This window comes from Hyperolius riggenbachi, chromosome 2, assembly GCF_040937935.1.
Source record: "Hyperolius riggenbachi isolate aHypRig1 chromosome 2, aHypRig1.pri, whole genome shotgun sequence".
Taxonomy (NCBI): domain Eukaryota; kingdom Metazoa; phylum Chordata; class Amphibia; order Anura; family Hyperoliidae; genus Hyperolius; species Hyperolius riggenbachi.
This window is the reverse complement of record NC_090647.1, coordinates 46,302,173-46,321,927: the sequence shown is the minus strand read 5'-3', so window position 1 is coordinate 46,321,927 and position 19,755 is coordinate 46,302,173. Positions and strand designations below refer to the sequence as shown.

The window sequence follows — 19,755 nt, the reverse complement described above, 5'->3', positions numbered from 1 at the left end:
GGAGAGTTAACTTAAAGACAGAAGAGTTAACTTTAGGTTTGCCAGAGGTAAAATGTTTCCTGAATACTACATGCCTTATCACCATGGTAACAACTCTAGAAGAGTTATTAAAGACAGGAGATAAGCTTAGTGAATTGAGGCCAATATCCATTTATAAATAAGTCAGTGTTTGCCCAAATGGCTGTTTCTGAGAGTGCTATGCACAGAGAGAGGTACTGCTTGCTTGGCACTTGGAAACCGCTTTAACTTCCCACAATGCAATGAGGTTCTCAGACAGCAAACTGTCAGGGCCATGGTCATGACAACACTCTGTGGGAGGGGTTTCCCCACAATATCAGCCATACAAATGTCCCTGATTTGAGGAAAGGTAAAGCTTTCTCCTGGGAAAGGGAGTATCAACATCTAATTGGGATGAAGTTCAATCCTCTTCCTAGGTTTGGGTTTGGCTCATCTTCAACCACACAAGCTTATTTCCATGCAATGTTTTTGCCACGTTCTCCCGCAATAGAAGTTCGCTGCCTTTGCCCTATTTATCAGCCACAGCGCTTTCATTTAGCAAAGTCAATTACTGTATAGCCCCAAAGATGTGCTAATGAAGATTTAATTTGTATGTATATGTATTATTAGCAAGGGGCCGTTCCCATTGGGGTATTCAGCTTAATTAGGAAAATAAGGCCAGACAGCTCCCCACCTGGCTGCGGAGAGGAGAAGCGGCCGGCTCAGCACTGCGCGGATGGCTGTGCGGAGGTGTAATTGTGCCACCTTGGCCTATTGATAATGATTTGTGCTTCCAGTGAAGCTTGCGGCAGGCCTGGCAAATGAGGGATAATTACAGGCAAGGGCAGAGATACCTCGCAGTGCTGATCTCTATTCACTTCACCAGGAAGCCCTGCAGTACAGGCTGAGCCTATGCCCTGCTTATGTGCAGAGGCTGGCCGTACACCACCACCCCCATCCCTACACGTGTTACCCGGACAATCGCTGTACAGACACAATGTTCAGGTCTCCCGGGTGAACACCAAGCAGTGCTCTATGGAGAGGAATGGGTGGCGGATGTGCTAACGGCCCTGGAAAGTCCTTAAAGGGACCCGAGCACCAAATACAACAAATATAAAGAACCTCTCCTTAAAGTGAACCAGAGACGAAGCACCCTCATGTATTCACCATATATATCAGTAGGAACATTAGAGAAAACACCTACCCTGCTCTCTGTCTCATCCTTGGAAAAAAGAAGCAGTCCTAGAAGCTCAACTGTAATAATATGTGAAGCCAGGGAGTCAACCAGTCCACACCCGGATCCTTCAAGGTGCAACAATCCACAGCAATAGAAGAAAAAGACTGGGTCTCCACCTGGATAAATGCAATTGTAGCACTATTTTATTGCACCATAGTGACAAAACACCACGACGTTTCGACCAGCAGGCCTTTATCACTTGATGCTGCTAGCCGAAACGTCGTGTTGTTTTGTCACTATGGTGCAATAAAATAGTGCTACAATTGCATTTATCCAGGTGGAGACCCAGTCTTTTTCTTCTATTGTAAAACTGGTAAAATAGAGGCGCCAAAACAGGATAAGATCAATTAAAATCCGGTTAAAAGGAAGGGGTGGGTGGATCCACTACCTTCACCAAAATGACCAGGCCAAATCCAAGCCAAAAGTAATACAAATAAAGTATTTATTGGTCTCCACATATAGTGCAACGCGTTTCACGGGCACACATCCCGCTTCATCAGGCAATTTGAGGTAGGAGAACACAATGCTGGTGCATTCAAGAGCTAGAGCGCCTCTGTAGCGCAGAGGCGCTCTAGCTCTTGAATGCACCAGCATTGTGTTCTCCTACCTCAAATTGCCTGATGAAGCGGGATGTGTGCCCGTGAAACGCGTTGCACTATATGTGGAGACCAATAAATACTTTATTTGTATTACTTTTGGCTTGGATTTGGCCTGGTCATTTTGGTGAAGGTAGTGGATCCACCCACCCCTTCCTTTTAACCGGATTTTAATTGATCTTATCCTGTTTTGGCGCCTCTATTTTACCAGTTTTACATTTTGTCCACCCTTGGTGGAGGGGTGTATCCCCATTTTTCTTCCTATAGAGAGCGACTTTTTATACCTGAGTGGGGTCAGGTTATAATTCTCCCCACCTGCCTTTTCAGTGGTCGCCTGCGTGGTGACCCACACTTGTGAGTATATTCTCAACTACAATTTTTCTCATATTGGTCAAACATACTACACCAGATTTGGCTCTCGGTCTTTTGTTTCCTGTCTTTTAAGCATTTTTCTTCTATTGCTCTGTCTCATCCTTCACGGCTCAGCCTGCCTGTTTTCAGCCCTGATAAAATCCCCAACTGAGCATTCAGTCTGGCTTTGCTCAGGAATCATTATAGCTGAGTCTGTTTTCTCTGATGTCTCTTCAAACCTAAGCCTGCCCCCTTCTGGCTCTGCTGTAATGACTCAGCTATAATGATTCCTGAGCAAAGCCAGACTGAATGCTCAGTTGGGAATTTTATCAGGGCTGGTAAGAAGCAGGCTGAGCAGTGAAGGATGAAGCAGAGAGCAGGGTAGGTGTTTTCTCTAATGTTCCCAATGATATATATGGTAAAATACATGAGGGTGCTTTTTCTCTGGTTCACTTTAAGGGAGGTTCATGAATACTGTGGACTTTTGGAGCGGGCTTCATTGCTCCCTATCTATATGAGGGCCTCCACCTCCTCTGTCCCTGAACCAAAGCTTGAAATACCGGCGGTGTTGTTGCACATTCCTGGCCACCGCAGTCAATGACGGGAGATTTAATCAATTCTTGTGATAACAACTCCGGACGTCTTCCACCCTCCTTAGGCAGCGTTCAGAGGTACTGGTGTCCCCAAGTACTACTGAGAGGCACTGGTGTCCAGCTTGAAATTGAACCAATCAAATTCAATTGGTTCATTTTCAAACTGCATAAATTTGCATACATTTACATCAACTTAGAGTTATTTGCATCTACTTGACGATCACTACTGTCAATAGACAGCCTAATCTCCTGGCATTGATCAGGAGCAGCGCCGATAGGCTCCTGATCTCAGGATCACAACAAGTGCCGGTGATCATAGAGATAAACAAGCGCCTCACTTGTCTGCGTTCCCGTGACAATTGCTGAGCATGTCCGTCCTACTCAACAGCCAGCCCGTACTGAAGCATGTACCGATGATGTCATCAAGCCAGGACCCCGGTACATGCTTCAGTACGGGGCTGGCTGCCGCGATGCCTGTTCATCGCTGGACAGGGAGAGAGGCGAGAACAGTAATACTCACCCAGCATTGCTTCCTGCTGCTGATCTCTGCATGAGGGGAGGCGGGGGAACCATAGACTACTAGGGAATGTTTCAGAAAGGGGGTGGGGACACTAGATCACCATGGATTATCTAAATGTGGAGGTGGGCACTAGATCACAAGGGAAATGGATTCTCCTTAATTTTTTTGGGGGGTGGGGGTAACAATACCAGTCCTGAAAGGGTTAAGGAAGGGTTAAAAAGGGCTATTTTTTTTATTCTTGTCAGGTTCCTCACTCTCTTCCTTTTGCTCTTTGAAAGGGCGGGAAGTTTCCCCCTAGTCTGAGGATGGTTTAGGCATCTAGCAGGGTTTTACTGCAGTGTGTGAACCTGCTAAAGGAAACTTTCCAAAGTTCCTGCCGCGGCATGGAGAGAAAATGCAGGGGTAAGTGTGCGGGCAGAAAGGCGAGTTAGCTTTGCTGCCAACACTCTGCAAAGCCTGGGTCGGGTACACAAAGGGAAGCAAGAGGAGCAGCAGCCCAGAGATAAGTAAAGGTGTGATCCCCCCAGCGGCACACACCATTATGGACCTCCCTTATGGGGATGTTTGTTTTTGTTTTTTAAAAAAAGAAAAGGTTGAAAATTGTTGTTCAGTCCACTTTACAAAAAGAAAATCTGTCCAGCAAGGACACAGACAGCAGTAAAATGCTGCAAAAAAGGTCTTGAGCCGAACTTTACTTCCACTGCTTTACAAAGGTCTCACAAGCCTATTTCTCACGCATCGGGGGCTGTCCAAATCAACGCCTGTACCTTTATGAGCACCAGGTGACCCGACAGAACGCAAAACCCGCTCTATAAATACAATACAATTTCCACTCAGAGCATCCTTGGGAATGAAGTCCAATGAAAGCTCAATAAGAATGTGGACGAGCGCTCCACATAAAAGCCCCGACACCCGATTGGGTTTCATCGGCCGCAGTTGTCGGATGATAAATAACCACGGCCCATGTGACAGAACGTTACCTGAACCGCCCCCCAGTGCTCGTGGACTGTCTCCGATGTACTGAGGGGATATACAGTGCTTCAGGATTCAGACTCGGCCTGTTAAGCCGCGCATTGCCTCACTTAGGAGATTTACAGCTCCAATAAAAACGGATTAGGGACACGGCCATGTAAATTCGAGGGATATGGCTCGGGGTTTACAGAGCTTTTGTTGCTAGTGGTATGAATGTGACAGAAGTTCAGAGTAACACTTGTCTTCCCGAACAATCAGCCATGAAACCTAAGACTCCCCTCAGGCTGATCTTAGCTTTCTACAAGGCGTCTTAAGCTCGTCATAGATCACAGTGACACTTCCTACGGAGGCGTTAAGCAGGGATGCGGTTTCCAAACCGCGGTGGGTTGACTTGGCCGACACTTTACCAGGTGAAGCGAGCAACGAGCCTGCATGCAAAATAACAGGACCTTGGCCGCACTTTATTGAGCAGGCACGAGTAAACTCAGACAAACCCTGGAATTTTTGTTTAAAGCAGCAGCGTCAGCCATACTATGCCAGGAAAAAATGCATACCGTATATACTCGCATATAAGCTGACCTGTGTATAAGCTTAGGCACCCACTTTTCCCTCAGAAAATCTGAAAAAGTGATTGACTCACGGAGAAGCGTCCTACCCAGTATAGCGCACCCCCCCCCCCCACAGCCAAATGTGCACCCAATGCAAGTCAGCCCCCCTCCCCATAGCCAGATCTGCCCTAAGGATGATACAGCTGTGTCTTAAGATGCCACTAGGTGGCATCATATATATATGAGAGACAGTGATTGCCACACAGAAAGAATCCCACATCATTGTACCGACACATTGCTTGCACACTCCAATTCACAAGCCAGGAGACACAGGTAGTCTTGAGCCACGCACTCTGCCTGCACACCATGTTGTGGGGGTTAGGGGACACGGACACAGCAAGAAGCCAGCTGGCAAGAGCAGGATCACTAGTGCAGGATCCTTACGCTCCTCTGCCAGTAACAAAACCACCTCCACCATCCATTCTGCTCCACTGACTCGCATATAAGCCCAGGGGGTAACTTTTTAGTACATTTTTTGTGCTGAAAAATGTGGCTTATATGCGAGTATATACAGTATATAAAGTAGAAAGTGGAACTCCGCTCACAACCTCTATTAGCCGACAGTGCTGGAAAACGGGCCGCTCAAACCCACGATGCCAAGTAGTGAAGGTGAAATCCGCACTAGGTCGGTTAAAAGAAATCCTTTATTCAAACAAATACATATCAATAACTATATACAGTATATACTTGCGTTACTTACATAACAGACCTTTATATAGTTAATAAAGAGGATTCTGTTTCAGGCATTAGCCATCTTGGATTCCCTCTGACTGAAGCCAATACTGATGTCATTTCCTCCCTTACTTTTTTTCCTCCTAGAATCAGCACTGTCATAGCTAGCTTGCTTTGTAAACATGTGAGCACAGCAAGATCAGATTTCAGTCTTGTGTCACACTGACGTGCCCTCAGCCAATCAGTGAGGAGCAGGAATGTGGGAGGGGGTATGACAAGCTTCCTTCTTGTCGGCAATGTACCAACTACATACCCATGTGGCCGTTTGATCCGATGCGCCCTCACGTCACTTCTTCAACTTGGATTCAACCCTATGTCATTAACCACTTGAGGACCGCAGTGTTAACCCCCCTAAAGACCAGGCCATTTTTCATGAAAAGAAGCCACTGTAGCTTTAAGGCCAAGCTGCAGGGCCGCACAACACAGCACACAAGTGATTCCCCCTTAACAGAGCTCTACGTTGGTGGGGTCTAATTGCACCCCCGATGTTTTTTTTTGTTTGTTTTTAATAAATATTAGTTTTATTTTTAAATAAAACTGTATTTTTTTATTTTCACAGTGTGTTTTTGTAAACCAATTTTTAATTGATTGTGCCCATCAACACAGATTATTTTCAACCAACCCGATCAGAATTTCTGATTGTTCAAACGATTTTTCGCTAGAAATTGAATCCTGTATGGCCATCTTAAAGGTGGCCGTTAACGGTGCCATTTTTTTTTTTTTTTTTTTTATAAGATTTTGACCTATTAGATTGTATCAAACCTAACATCCACCATTCAATTTTCAAAGAAATCAGCCTGATTTTTCCAACACATCCGATCAGATTTATATTGTAAAAACAGAATACTCACTCATTTTTTTTCTCTACTCGATCGCTTTGGTTGAATAAACAGGAAAATCACACTATTTGATTTTACCGTGTATGGGCAACTTTACGTTTTCTTTTTTTAAGTTAGGCAATACATGGCATCACCCCGATTCAAAAACTTCCTGCTTTAAGGACTTGTTCACACTTAATCGGGAATCGAATTTTTTTTTTTTTAATGCTAGTGATATTGTAGCCTATGGCAGTGTTCCCACTTGAGCAATTTGCGATAATCATGGGTGTTCCGCGATAATCGCAAACGTATTACATGGAGCATTTTTCTGGCGATTTTGGAGCGCTCGCCATTAGCATTGTCTGTATTATTATGTACCTCATGTTTGTTTCTTACTTTAATAAATCAATAATAATAGAATCGCAAATCGCGATCACTCCAAAACGCAAATTAGTCCAGTGATTTTTCTGCGTTAGATCGCGGAAAAATCACCCGCGGAAAACGCTACCGCAAATCGCTAGTGGTTAGCAATTTTAGGTGTGAATGAACCCTTACTGATGCCTAACACGGTACAATACTCCACTGCACTGATTTCTATTCACACATTAAGCAATTGCTATTAGACTTTGCCTTGTTCAATTTTGGCTTCAGTTGGATCTTACGTCCTTGGCCAGCGCAATACATTATAGACGATGGAGTCGCAAGTGATTAAACGCACCTTTTTAGACGATGAGGCGGGCAATAGGGAAGTAGGCTGGCAATCATGTAGATAAATGTCCTTACAAGATGTGCAAGTTTGTCTAACACAATTTGAAGCTCATCAAGTAGAACTAAAAAGGATGGAGTCTATCAGTATCGACATCTGTGTCGTTAGGAAACGCGCCACTATCCCACGTCGTGGCAGGACGTAAGAAATAATTACTCACTCAAAGGTTATTCATAATTTTTAAATGAGTTAATTAGTAAACCCGGCCAACTCTCCTTATTGCTGTAATTAATAATTGATTATGCAATAAATTAAACACAATTTTTCATCAAAATCTAATTAAATATCTTTTTTTCCCTCTTCTTGTTGAGGAGATCAGATAGGGCTCTTTTGTTAAATATGTTTGTGTGCAGCTTAAGAGATTAATTTGAATTTTAATCATTCATGGTTTCTTTAGAAGTGAGTAATTAAGGTTAGTAATTATACCAGTTGAACTTGACCAAAATTAACAGCGGTTGCAACAGACAGAAGAGAGCGCTGGGTAAAGGTCGCAGGTGGTTCAACACGTGTGCTTAAATTACAGCGACCACACAAACAATGTAGTCTACCATTTTGTTAAGCTACGTACACACATGCAACAACGACCGTTCGTTGTGAGCGACGAACGAACTTTTAAAGGGATACTGTAGGGGGACCGGGGGAAAATTAGTTGAACTTACCCGGGGCTTCTAACAGTCCCCCGCAGACATCCTGCGCCCGTGCAGCCACTCACCGATGCTCCGGCCCCGCCTCTAGTTTACTTTTGGAATTTCAGACTTTGAAGTCTGAAAACCACTGCGCCAGCGTTGCCATGTCCTCGATCCTGCTGATGTCACCAGGAGTGTACTGCACAGGCACAGACCATACTGGACTTATGCTATACACTCCTGGTGACATCAGCAGGATCGAGGACATGGCAACTCAGGCGCAGTGGTTTTCAGACTTTAAAGTCTGAAATTCCAGAAGTGAACTGGAGGCGGGGCCAAAAGCATTGGGGAGTGGCTGCGTGGGCACAGGATGTCTGCGGGGGACCATTAGAAGCCCCTGGTAAGTTCAACTCATTTTTCTCTGACCCCCCTACAGTATCCCTTTAATTGACGAAAGAACGACCTAAGTAAAGTTAGTTTTTAAAGGTGTGTAACTGATCGTTAGAACAAACGTTACATCACGTAAAGCAACTATTGCACTTGCGCATTAAAATGAAAAGTTCCATGGAGAAATAGTGAAATGCGCATGTCTTGCCTAGTACGATCGACCATTTCCAACGATGTACTACTTTTGCAAACGATCGTCGTTGGAAAAAATCCGCCAAGATAGATCGTTCGTTTTTAACGATGTAGCTCGTCTGTCGTTAGACTTAATGGTCGTTGGCTCCTTTTTTTTTAAACGATCGTCGTTTGACATGATCGGGGAACGATCGTTTCAAACGACTATAGTCGCATGTGTGTACGCACCTTTACACCAAAGAGGAATGGCTTTGATAAGCTGAATGGTCAAGTGAGGTCACCAGTAGGGATGGTTAATGATATGCAAATAATTTCAAATTGATGCAGGATTATGCAAATAGATTTTGTATGCAAATTTATGCAGCTTGAGAATGAACCAATCAAATCCTGCTGAGGTAAAATTCGATTTGTTTATTTTCAAGCTGAATAAATTTGCTTAACCCTGCATAAATTCAAAAATATGTACATGTCATTGACCATCCCGTGTCACCAGATTCTAGTCAATATATACGGCTGCATTTTCTTTTACCTCAACTCTCTGTAGTGAATGGACAGACTTGCACACTGGTCTTCAGTGAATGGACAGATTGCATTCCAAGTGATGTCACAGGATTTTAGTGACTCAATATTCTAAACCTTCAGTTAACCTCCTGGGTGTTACGGACTAGCTCAACTATAAAAAAACCCTCCCGTGGCCGTGCGCCGCAATTAATTGGAACGCCAGGGAGGATAAAGCATTGGACACATTCTTAGTAATGCCATTCTCTAGTGACTACATGGGCTTTATTCTCAGGGATGTCAGCAGTCACTGTTGAATGGATAGACTAGGCTATTTTTAGACACCATATTCTCATGGATAGGCTTCATTCTTAGTGATGTCACTGGGCTCTAGTGAAAGGATAGGCTGCATTCTCAGTGATGTCACTGGTCTCTAGTGAATGGATAGGCTTCATTCTTAGTGATGTCACTGGTCTCTAGTGAATGGATAGGCTGCATTCTCAGTGATGTCACTGGTCTGTAGTGAATGGATAGGCTGCATTCTCAGTGATGTCACTGGTCTCTAGTGAATGGATAGGATGCATTCTCAGTGATGTCACTGGTCTCTAGTGAATGGATAGGATGCATTCTCAGTGATGTCCCTGGTCCTCAGTGAATGGATAGGATGCATTCTCAGTGATGTCACTGGTCTCTAGTGAATGGATAAGCTGCATTCTCAGTGATGTCACTGGTCTCTAGCGAATGGATAGGCTTCATTCTTAGTGATGTCACTGGGCTCTAGTGAAAGGATAGGCTGCATTCTCAGTGATGTCACTGGTCTGTAGTGAATGGATAGGCTGCATTCTCAGTGATGTCACTGGTCTCTAGTGAATGGATAGGCTGCATTCTCAGTGATGTCACTGGTCTCTAGTAAATGGATAGGCTGCATTCGCAGTGATGTCACTGGTCTGTAGTGGATGGATAGGCTGCATTCTCAGTGATGTCACTGGTCTGTAGTGGATGGATAGGCGGCATTCTCAGTGATGTCACTGGTCTGTAGTGGATGGATAGGCGGCATTCTCAGTGATGTCACTGGGCTGTAGTGAATGGATAGGCTGCATTCTCAGTGATGTCACTGGTCTGTAGTGGATGGATAGGCTGCATTCTCAGTGATGTCACTGGTCTCTAGCGAATGGATAGGCTGCATTCTCAGTGATGTCACTGGTCTGTAGTGGATGGATAGGCTGAATTCTCAGTGATGTCACTGGTCTGTAGTGGATGGATAGGCTGAATTCTCAGTGATGTTACTGGTCTGTAGTGGATGGACAGGCTGCATTCTTAGTGATGTCACTGGTCTCTAGTGAATGGATAGGCTGCATTCTCAGTGATGTCACTGGTCTGTAGTGAATGGATAGGCTTCATTCTCAGTGATGTCACTGGTCTGTAGTGGATTGATAGGCTGCATTCTCAGTGATGTCACTGGTCTGTAGTGAATGGATAGGCTGCACTCTCAGGGAGGTCACTGGTCACTAGCGAATGGATGGGCTACATTTCATTATATATCTGGTCTGTAAGGAATGGATAGGCTGCATTTTCTGTGGTTTATAGCCAATGGGTATGCTGCAGCCTCATTTATGTCACTGGTATCTAGCAAATGGCTAGGTGAATGTTTAGCAATTCAGTATTTCCCCCTGCACTTAAAGCTTTCAAGTCATATGCATGAACTGTCTGCTGACATGAGTGGACCGATCCGAAGAAGAAAACCTTGATGATTTTCGGTGGGTTGGCTTAATTTGAGAATGGTGCAGCATTTATGGAAAATGAAGAACCTCCATTTTATTTGGCAGTGTTTGTTGCTGTGTGTTATGTGTTGCTGCAAGTGCAAGGGCTAATACTGGTTTACATTTGATTTGGCAACGCCCCTTTCACCCTACCTTTCCCCCATATATGGTCCAAGTAGGAGGAGCACAGCTATGTTTGGATATTTAGTGATGTCATCAGTCTCTAGTGAGTAGTTCTATCCTCGCGGTTTCACTGGTCACTCATGAATGAATGGTAAGTCAATATAAATAACGGCAAGCTTTAGGAGATAACCTGTTTCTACAGAAATGAATGAAATTCCAAACACTTACCAATAAAATATGCCAGGAGGATCACCAGTGTGACAGAGATAACGATAGCGCTTAGTGCTGCGCATTTCCAGTTACAATATTTATACGGCTTCTGCAGGTTAAAGGCAGGTCTGGAGAAAGTGCTTCGTGGAAGGGGTCTGGGTGGAGGGGAGTACACAGTGCTGGAGGTCAAGGGATATCCCGGTGATGTTGTACAAAACAAGGGAGACGTACCTCCAGGTTTAAACAGGAAATGCCTGCAGAAAAAGAAAAAACAACATTGGTCCTGACTGTTTGCTGCTGGTTTATCTAGAAGGTACAGCAATGGGGTCCATCTATCTGCCACACACAGAAAGCATCCTTTGTACACATGTAATGCTGTTCTTCTTTTAGTAGAAAAACATCTGAGCAACTCATCAACACCACATAACACTATCACAGTATATGCTGATTCAGACTGAAAATAAATATTTAGAAAAAACTTTACTGGAGTCCCCCTGCAGGAAGAAAGGTTACACTTGGACCCCATTACAGTGCCGCAAAGGTCAATTGGTAACACAAATAAGGCAATATGTATTTAAACAGGAAATGACTGACCTACAATGAATTAGGTCCATGTTGAAAGCTGTGAAAGTACGCAAGTTATGCTGGATACACACGGTTCGTTCCCGCACTCGATTCCCATAGATGCGCCGCTCGATTCCTGACAATTCGTTTATTTCCGACATGTCCGATTCGCGCTTCGATGGATCGTTAGGTCGATTTGCCATACTTTACATGACAATTGACCTAAAAATCATCGAAATGCGCTCGGAAACGTTCGGGAATAATTGTTTCGTCGGGAATCGAGAGGCGCATTCGATGCGGGAACGAACTGTGTGTATTCAGCATTAGACACAGGACTTTTGTCAGTCTAAATTATCATACATAATCATGTTTTCTGATAAGCAAAAGAAGTATATGTATGTAAGCCTGCCAAGCTGTGAATAGTGTCCTGTGGAATGGAAAGAGAGGCAGGAGGCTCCCAGCTGCGCCTGGAGACAAAGCCATTAAAGAGAGTGAAGTGGAACTGGAAAAAAAAGCAGATATTCACCTAAGGAGAGGGAAGGCTCTGGGTCTTAATGAGCCTTCCCATTCCTCTTATGATCCCCACGTTTAACCGCTGACTCCCCCGTTGGCAGTCTCTGACCGATGGACCATGAGAGGAACGGGAGGGCTCATTAGGACCCAGAGCCTTTTCTCTCCTGAGGTAAGTATCTGTTTTTTGTTTTGTTTTGTTTTTCTCACCTGAAGTTCTCTTTAAAAATAAGAAGCCTGGAGATCCCCATAAGAACACCAAACTTATGGCCAAAACCGTTATGACTGATTGATTATGCTTTCAAAAGTCAACTGTTTTGAGGTAACTAACGGGAAGAGATGCACGGCCACTTACGCAATTTGCCATTCTGCTTTAAGGAGTCCATACAGTAGTTCAGATTCCAGGCTGATCTGATTGCTTTCACTGCATCAGCCAGTGATCAGCTAATCCCATTAGAGATGGAAATTGACTGGTGCAAAGTGGTACGTTGATCACTGCCACACGATTGGTTTTCAATTAGAGGACAACTGAACTGAGAGGGATGTGGAAGCCACCATATTTATTTCCTTTTAAACAATACCAGTTGCCTGGCAGTCCTGCTGATCTATTTGGCTGCAGTAGTGTCTGAATCACTCACTTGAAATAAGCATGCAGCCAATCCAGTCAGACTTCTGTCAGAGCACCTGATCTGCATGCTTGTTCCGGGTCTATGGCTATAAGTGTTATGTGCAGAAGATGAGCAGGACAGCCAGGCAACTGGTATAGTTTAAATGGAAATAATTATGGTAGCCTCTATATCCCTCTTTGGTAAGCTGTAGTGGAGAGAGGTCAGAGAAGGTGGCAGGTGATCCCCCTGACACACACTAGACCCCAAGCACCTGCCTAGGTTGCCTGGTGGATAATCCCGCTCTGGGTTTCATGGATTTTCACAGTGAATTTGTAACCTCCTTGAACTCCTGACTCAAGCAAAGCTAAGCCCAAATCAAAGGTGGCATAAGCACTGCATCAGTCTCTGTGCACCATCACATGTAGGAGCTTAAAGTGGATCCGAGATAAACTTTTACTCATTGCATAATTGTGTTCCTTTCATATCGTTTATAGGGCATTTCTCAAGCCAAATACTTTTTTTGTTTTGTTTTAATATTCTAATTCTCTATAAACTAAACAAGCCTTGCCCACAGCTCCTTTTGTGCCTTGGCACTGTAGCAGGGGCTTCAGTCTAGGCAGGAGGAGGAGGGGCGGTTACTAGCCATTGATTTCAGAGGCAGAGGGGGGGGGGGAGAAGGAGAGGGGACTGAATTTGTCACAGGCTGAGGGCTGGAGATGCTATCAGCTTGTCTGTGTGTAATGTGACAAACAGAACATGGCTGCCCTCGTATCACAGGAATAAATAATCATAAACTTTTGAAGCTGTTTGCAGCTAGATTTGCTGTGTAAACTATCTAATCTTTAGATAAGATATATAGACAAGTTACTTGTTATAGTTAGTTTTTCATGTCGGATCCGCTGTAATATAGAAATAATACCAGAAGCTTAAATTAATAGTAATCTTTGCCAGGCTGCCTGAATTGTTAGAATTTCATTTTGTTTATTTTTTTAAGTTCTTTTTACGGGTCACAAGACAACCTCTAAGCCATCATCTGCTGATTCATAAAAACATGACAAAATGAGCGGCTCAGTGGTGCTTCTACCCCTGGTAGCGAGGACTCCAGTAAAGTTATTGGCCCTTCTTCAATTCACTTTTACTCTTACAGGATTACTAAACAGAACTAAAATAATGCAATACAAAACTTACCTGGGGCTTCCTTCAGCCCGTGAGATCTTTCTGCTTCCTCTGGGCCCCCTCTGTTCTCCCGCTGGCAGCTCCTTTACCTGCATGACCCGGCCGTGAGTCGTGCACAACTGCACATGAGCAGCCTGTCTGCAAGCCCGTCACTATAGCATGCACGGTTCTCCAAAGAATGAACTGCGCATGCACAGAACACTCACAGCGACAAGTGTGAGATAGAGACGGCACACGGATAGGTTGTGCATGCGTAGCTGCGCATGACTCCCGGCTGGGTTGCCAGAGCCACCTGCGGGAGAACGGAGAGGACCCAGAGGACGGCAAGGGTAAGTTCAGGCCGGCTAAATTCAGTATCGCATTTTTTAGTTCTGTTCAGTGCCCCTTTAGGAGATACATTTTTAACTTCTCTTTTGTAAAAACTTTTTACCACTCTACAAATGAAAGAGTATTAAAAGGCAATTGATAAGGTGTGAAAAATATCACCTATGAGAACTTAGGATAAAAGGTGAATTTAATAAAGGCCATAGTCAATGCCACAAGCTTTTGTTACACAGAACATCAGAGCATGCAACACAACAGTACACCAACAGAAAGTAAGAAACCGACGTAGAAGACACAGCAGTGAAAATGGTTCACCAAACTGCAGTTCCAAGAACTGAACATCAGAGGAACCGATTTGTCAAGACAAGTGCAAAGAAGAACCAGCGTAGCCAATCAGAAATCAAGTTTTCAAGAGAACTTCATATAGTGTCATTTGATTGGACACTGAATAGGAACCGAATTTGTAATTTAGACCTTTAAAACTGTAAACCCTTCAGTGGCAGCAAATCGTTTTAAAGGAAACTTGAAGTGAGGAATAGGCTGTCTGCTTGGCTACAGTGTTAATCCCCTGACTGTAATACATTCTGAATAACTGACCCAGAGGAGGCGTGAGAGAGCGCATGGTTCCCCTCCTTATCCTGCACCGTCGTCCATCCTTCCTCCCCATAGCAACAGTACGCGTCGCTTGCCTGCACCCGGGGCACGCCTCTGTACGAGCTCGTCGCCAGAACTGTCGCTTTCGGGATTGGATCCCAGTCCCTACAGGCAACAGATAATACCAGCAAATCGATCATAAAATACAATTCATTTATTCATCAGTTCATCAAAAAATATTTTACAACATTACACTTAAACAGGCACTACAGCAAAAAAAAAATTAAAATTTTAAATATGTACAAACAAATACAAATAAAAAGTACAGGTATGTTTTTTTCCAGAGTAAAATGAGCCATAAATTACTTTTCTCCTATGTTGCTGTCACTTACAGTAGGTAGTAGAAATCTGACAGAACTGACAGGTTTTGGACTACTCCATCTCTTCATGGGGGATTCTCAGCAAGGCTTTTATTCTTTATAAAGATATTCCACAAAAAGGATGTAAATAAAGATGCTGGCCAGCCTCCCTGCTCACTACACAGTTTTTTGGCAGTTGGACAGAGCAACTGCCATTCACTAAGTGCTTTTGAAAATAAACAAAACCCTAAAGGCCCATACTCACGAGTGACATTTGTCGCCGCAACACGCGGTGCGCACGTGTTGCGGCGACAGGTCGCCCGTGAGTATGGGCCGCCGCACGCGCGCGCACCCCGAACTGTCGCCCGTCGCTCATGTCGCCAGGCGATTGAAACTTTCAATCGCATGGCGACAGTCGCCGCTGCCCCCCCGCCGCAACTGTCGCTAGTCCGCGTGAGTACGCGGACTAGCGACAGCAACCTCCATGTAGGTACATGGAGCTTCCGGCGGGGGGAGGAGGAACGTCAGCGACAGCTTCCGCCTTGCCGCTGGTCCCTCTTCCGCGTGTGTACGCGGAGGGACCTGGCGAGAAGCTGTCGCCGGCCTGTCGCCCACACGCTCACGTGTGCTGGCGACAGGCAACATTTCTCGCCCGTGAGTATGGGCCTTTAGACTCCCCCATGAGGTGATGGGCTGTTCAAAACTTGCCGGTTCTTTCAGATTTCTACTACCTACTGTCACAGCAACATAGGAGAAAAGTAATTTATGGCTCATTTTACTCTGGAAAAAAACGTACTTATTTGTATATGTTTGCACATACTTTTCATTTTACAATTTTTCATCATAGTGCCCCTTTAAAAAAATGGAAAAGTACATCCGTTCGAGTGAACGATATTTTAGGATCACACACAATCAATCACGATTCAGAACTTGATCATTCTAACATCATTGTAAAATTGATCCACCACACATAACCAATTTAAAATTCCACTAAAGATTCTATGGGAGAAAAGCGCTTTACAAATGTTATTGTATTGTATATGAGTGAGTGTCTAGCGGTTTATGGAATGAGTTTCATGCTGGAGTTGATAATTTTGCCTGCCCCTTTCTCCTTGTCTAAGCTGCCCCCGTCTATAGTCTAGTGACAGTAGGTTATACTCTCACTTGGCGGCCAACCACTTATCCTGTCACCCAGATCACATGACTGGAGATGGTGACATTGGGCAATGGGAGCAACTTAGCATGCGAGGAAGCAGTCTCACTCCACTAGCATCTGGATAGAGATGCTAGAGAAAAAAGGGTTTACATATATTTTTAGGGCAATTTTTTGGGTGTTACAACCCCCTTTAAAGGAACCTAAACTGAGATGGATATGGATGTTTCCTTTTAAACAATACCAGTTGCTTGGCAGTCCTGCTGATCTCTTTGGCTGTAGTAGTGGCTGAATCACACACCTGATGCTAGAAATACACCATGAGATTTTCTGGTAGCTAGATGGTTCGATAAATAATTTCCAACATCTCCGATCTGATTTTCGATACATTTTCTGACCGATTTTTCATAGGAGTGAATAGAAAAACCATCGGAAAATCAATCGAAAAAAAGATTGGACAGGAAATCTGCTGAAAATTCTCATCGTGTATTTATTCCCTGCTTGAAACAAGCATGCAGCTAATCCAGTCTGACTTCAGTCAGAGCACCTGATCTGCATGCTTGTTCAGGGGCTGTGGCTGAAAGCATTAGAGACACAAGATCAGCAGGAGAGTCAGGCAACTGGTATTATTTTAAAAGGAAAAATCCATATCCTTCTCAGTTTAGGTTCCCTTTAAAGAGACTCTGAAGCCTCTTAAAAATCCTTTTTTTATTAAACCATCCTGTTTAATACCTAAATCCTACCTAAACCGCCGTATCCCCGCGGCTGTAAGCTATCTAAACCCTCCTAACTCGCCCTCCCTCTTCCCTGCAAAATCCACGGCTTTCTTGGTCGTGGATTTTGCTGCCCCTGTGCGCTTCCGTGTGAGGCAGGGCTATGGGCTGCAGCCCTGCCTCACACACGTCTGTCAGGGGCGGATCTCCGCCTCTCCCCCGCCCCTCTCAGCAAAGGCAGACTGAGAGATGCAGGGGAGAGGCGGAGATCCGCCGCTGACAGACGGGTGTGAGGCAGGGCTGCAGCTCATAGCCCTGCCTGACACGGAAGCACTCCCCGGATCGCCCCCCGGGGAGTTAGGTTTTTTTTAGATTTACAGCCGCGGGAATGCGCCGGTTTAGGTAGGATTAAGGTATTAAACAGGATGGTTTAATAAAAAAAGATTTTTAAGAGGCTTCAGAGTCGTTTTAAAGGGAACCTAAACTGAGAAGGATATGGATTTTTCCTTTTAAAATGATACCAGTTGCCCGACTCTCCTGCTGATCCTGTGTCTCTAATGCTTTCAGTCACAGCCCCTCAACAAGCATGCAGATCAGGTGTTCTGACTGAAGTCAGACTGGATTAGCTGCATGCTTGTTTCAAGCAGGGAATAAATACACGATGAGAATTTTCAGCAGATTTACTGTCCAATCTTTTTTTCGATTGATTTTTCGATGGTTTTTCCATTCACTCCTATGAAAAATCAGTCAGAAAATCTATCGAAAATCTGATCGTACCTGTTGGAAATTATTTATCGAACCATCTAGCTACCAGAAAATCTCATGATGTATTCCCAGCATCAGGTGTGTGATTCAGCCACTACTACAGCCAAAGAGATCAGCAGGACTGCCAAGCAACTGGTATTGTTTAAAAGGAAACATCCATATCCATCTCAGTTTAGGTTCCTTTAAAGGGGGTTGTAACACCCAAAAAATTGCCCTAAAAATATATGTAAACCCTTTTCTCTCTAAAATAGGTCCCTATATGTCCAGCATTTTTTTTTATTTTTACCTGGTCTCAGTGTCTTTGGCTAACTGCAGGAACTGACAGTGTCAGTGGAATTGTGGGAAATTTTTTTATTTTTTGCTTAGGTAACAAGTGTTTCTCAACATGCAAAAAAAACAAAAAAAACAAAAAAAACAAACAGAAAGCTTCCCATTTCAGATAAGATAAGGACACTATTATCAGAAGGTAATAAAACAGTGATGTAAGGGCTGGTTCAGACGGACGTTTGGAGGCGTTGCGTTTGCTGGCGTCGCGTTCAGCAGCGGTCATGTGCGTTTGGATGCGGTCGCGTTTTTTCTTCCCCTAGGGGGACATTAGCCGTCGCGGTTAATCTCCCCTGGAAGCTACATGTAGCTTCCAGGGGCTCCTTGAACGCCAGGGAAAATCGGGACCCAAACGCCGCATTTGTGTAAACGCGCTTGAAAGCTTGGTACAAACGCTCTCATTCACTTGAATGGGAGCGTTTAACACCAAGCCCCGAACGCTGGCTGTAAACGCTCTGCAAGCGTCTGTCTGAACCAGCCCTAAGCCTGTCATCTAGGTCAGAGGTCCCCAACCTGGGGGCCGCGGCCCCCTGGGGGTCCGTGGGCAGATTTCTGGGGGGCCGCAGCGGATCTGGCCTTTCTCCCTCTCCCCCCAGCGGCCGCCGTTCCTGATACCTTATGAGCGGGCGGCCGCTTTTTTCCTTATATTTCCCATAGCCCCTCTCCTCTTTGAAGCATCTCGTATTACAGCAGCGCTTGCTGTGCGCATGCTGTAGGGAGGGAAGGAGGCGGGCAGCGTTCCCATGGTAACGGCGATCGCCGCTACAGGAAGCCGCTGCCCTATTTCCTACCCTTCCTTACAGCAGCCGCGCGGGAAGCGCTGCTGTAATACGAGGTGCTGCAAGAGGAGAGGAGCTATGGGGAATACAAGGAAGCGACCGCCCGCTTGTAAGGTAACAGGAGCGGCGGCCACGGGGGGGGCTGTGCGGGGGAGAGGAGAGGCTACACTGGGCTAACTGTACTGGCGACACTGGGGCAGCGATACTGGGCTAACTATACTTGCTATTCTGGGATAACTATACTTGCTATACTGGGCTAACTATACTTGCTATTCTGAGCTAACTATACTTGCTATTCTGGGCTAACTATACTTGCTATACTGTGCTAACTATACTTGCTATTCTGGGCTAACTATACTTGCTATACTGGGCTAACTATACTTGCTATACTGTGGTAACCGTACTAGCTATTCTGAGCTAACTATACTTGCTATTCTGAGCTAACTATACTTGCTATTCTGGGATAACTATACTTGCTATACTGGGCTAACTATACTGGCTATACTGGGCTAACTATACTTGCTATTCTGGGCTAACTATACTTGCTATACTGTGGTAACCGTACTAGCTATTCTGAGCTAACTATACTTGCTATTCTGGGCTAACTATACTTGCTATACTGGGCTAACTATACTTGCTATACTGGGTTAACTATACTGGCTATACTGGGCTAACTATACTTGCTATTCTGGGCTAACTATACTTGCTATACTGTGGTAACTGTACTAGCTATTCTGAGCTAACTATACTTGCTATTCTGGGCTAACTATACTTGCTATACTGGGCTAACTATACTTGCTATACTGGGCTAACTATACTTGCTATACTGGCTATACTGGGCTAACTATACTTGCTATTCTGGGCTAACTATACTTGCTATACTGTGGTAACCGTACTAGC

The 19,755-nt window shown here is 44.6% G+C and overlaps 1 protein-coding gene across 21 annotated transcripts in view; it reads right to left on the bottom strand.

Moving 5' to 3' along the window:
• The window catches only part of TENM4 (teneurin transmembrane protein 4), a 1,797,006-nt gene that overhangs the window by 297,525 nt on the left and 1,479,726 nt on the right, over positions 1-19,755 (bottom strand). For 18 of the 21 annotated variants that reach the window (XM_068266709.1, XM_068266713.1, XM_068266710.1 and 15 more), the window contains 2 exons: positions 14,766-14,927; positions 11,005-11,240 (listed from right to left, as the gene is read on the bottom strand). In XM_068266709.1, coding sequence (XP_068122810.1) covers positions 11,005-11,240; positions 14,766-14,927 — 398 coding nt within the window. The remainder of the gene's footprint in view (positions 1-11,004; positions 11,241-14,765; positions 14,928-19,755) is intronic. The other 3 variants (XM_068266723.1, XM_068266724.1, XM_068266726.1) reach the window with 1 other exon arrangement.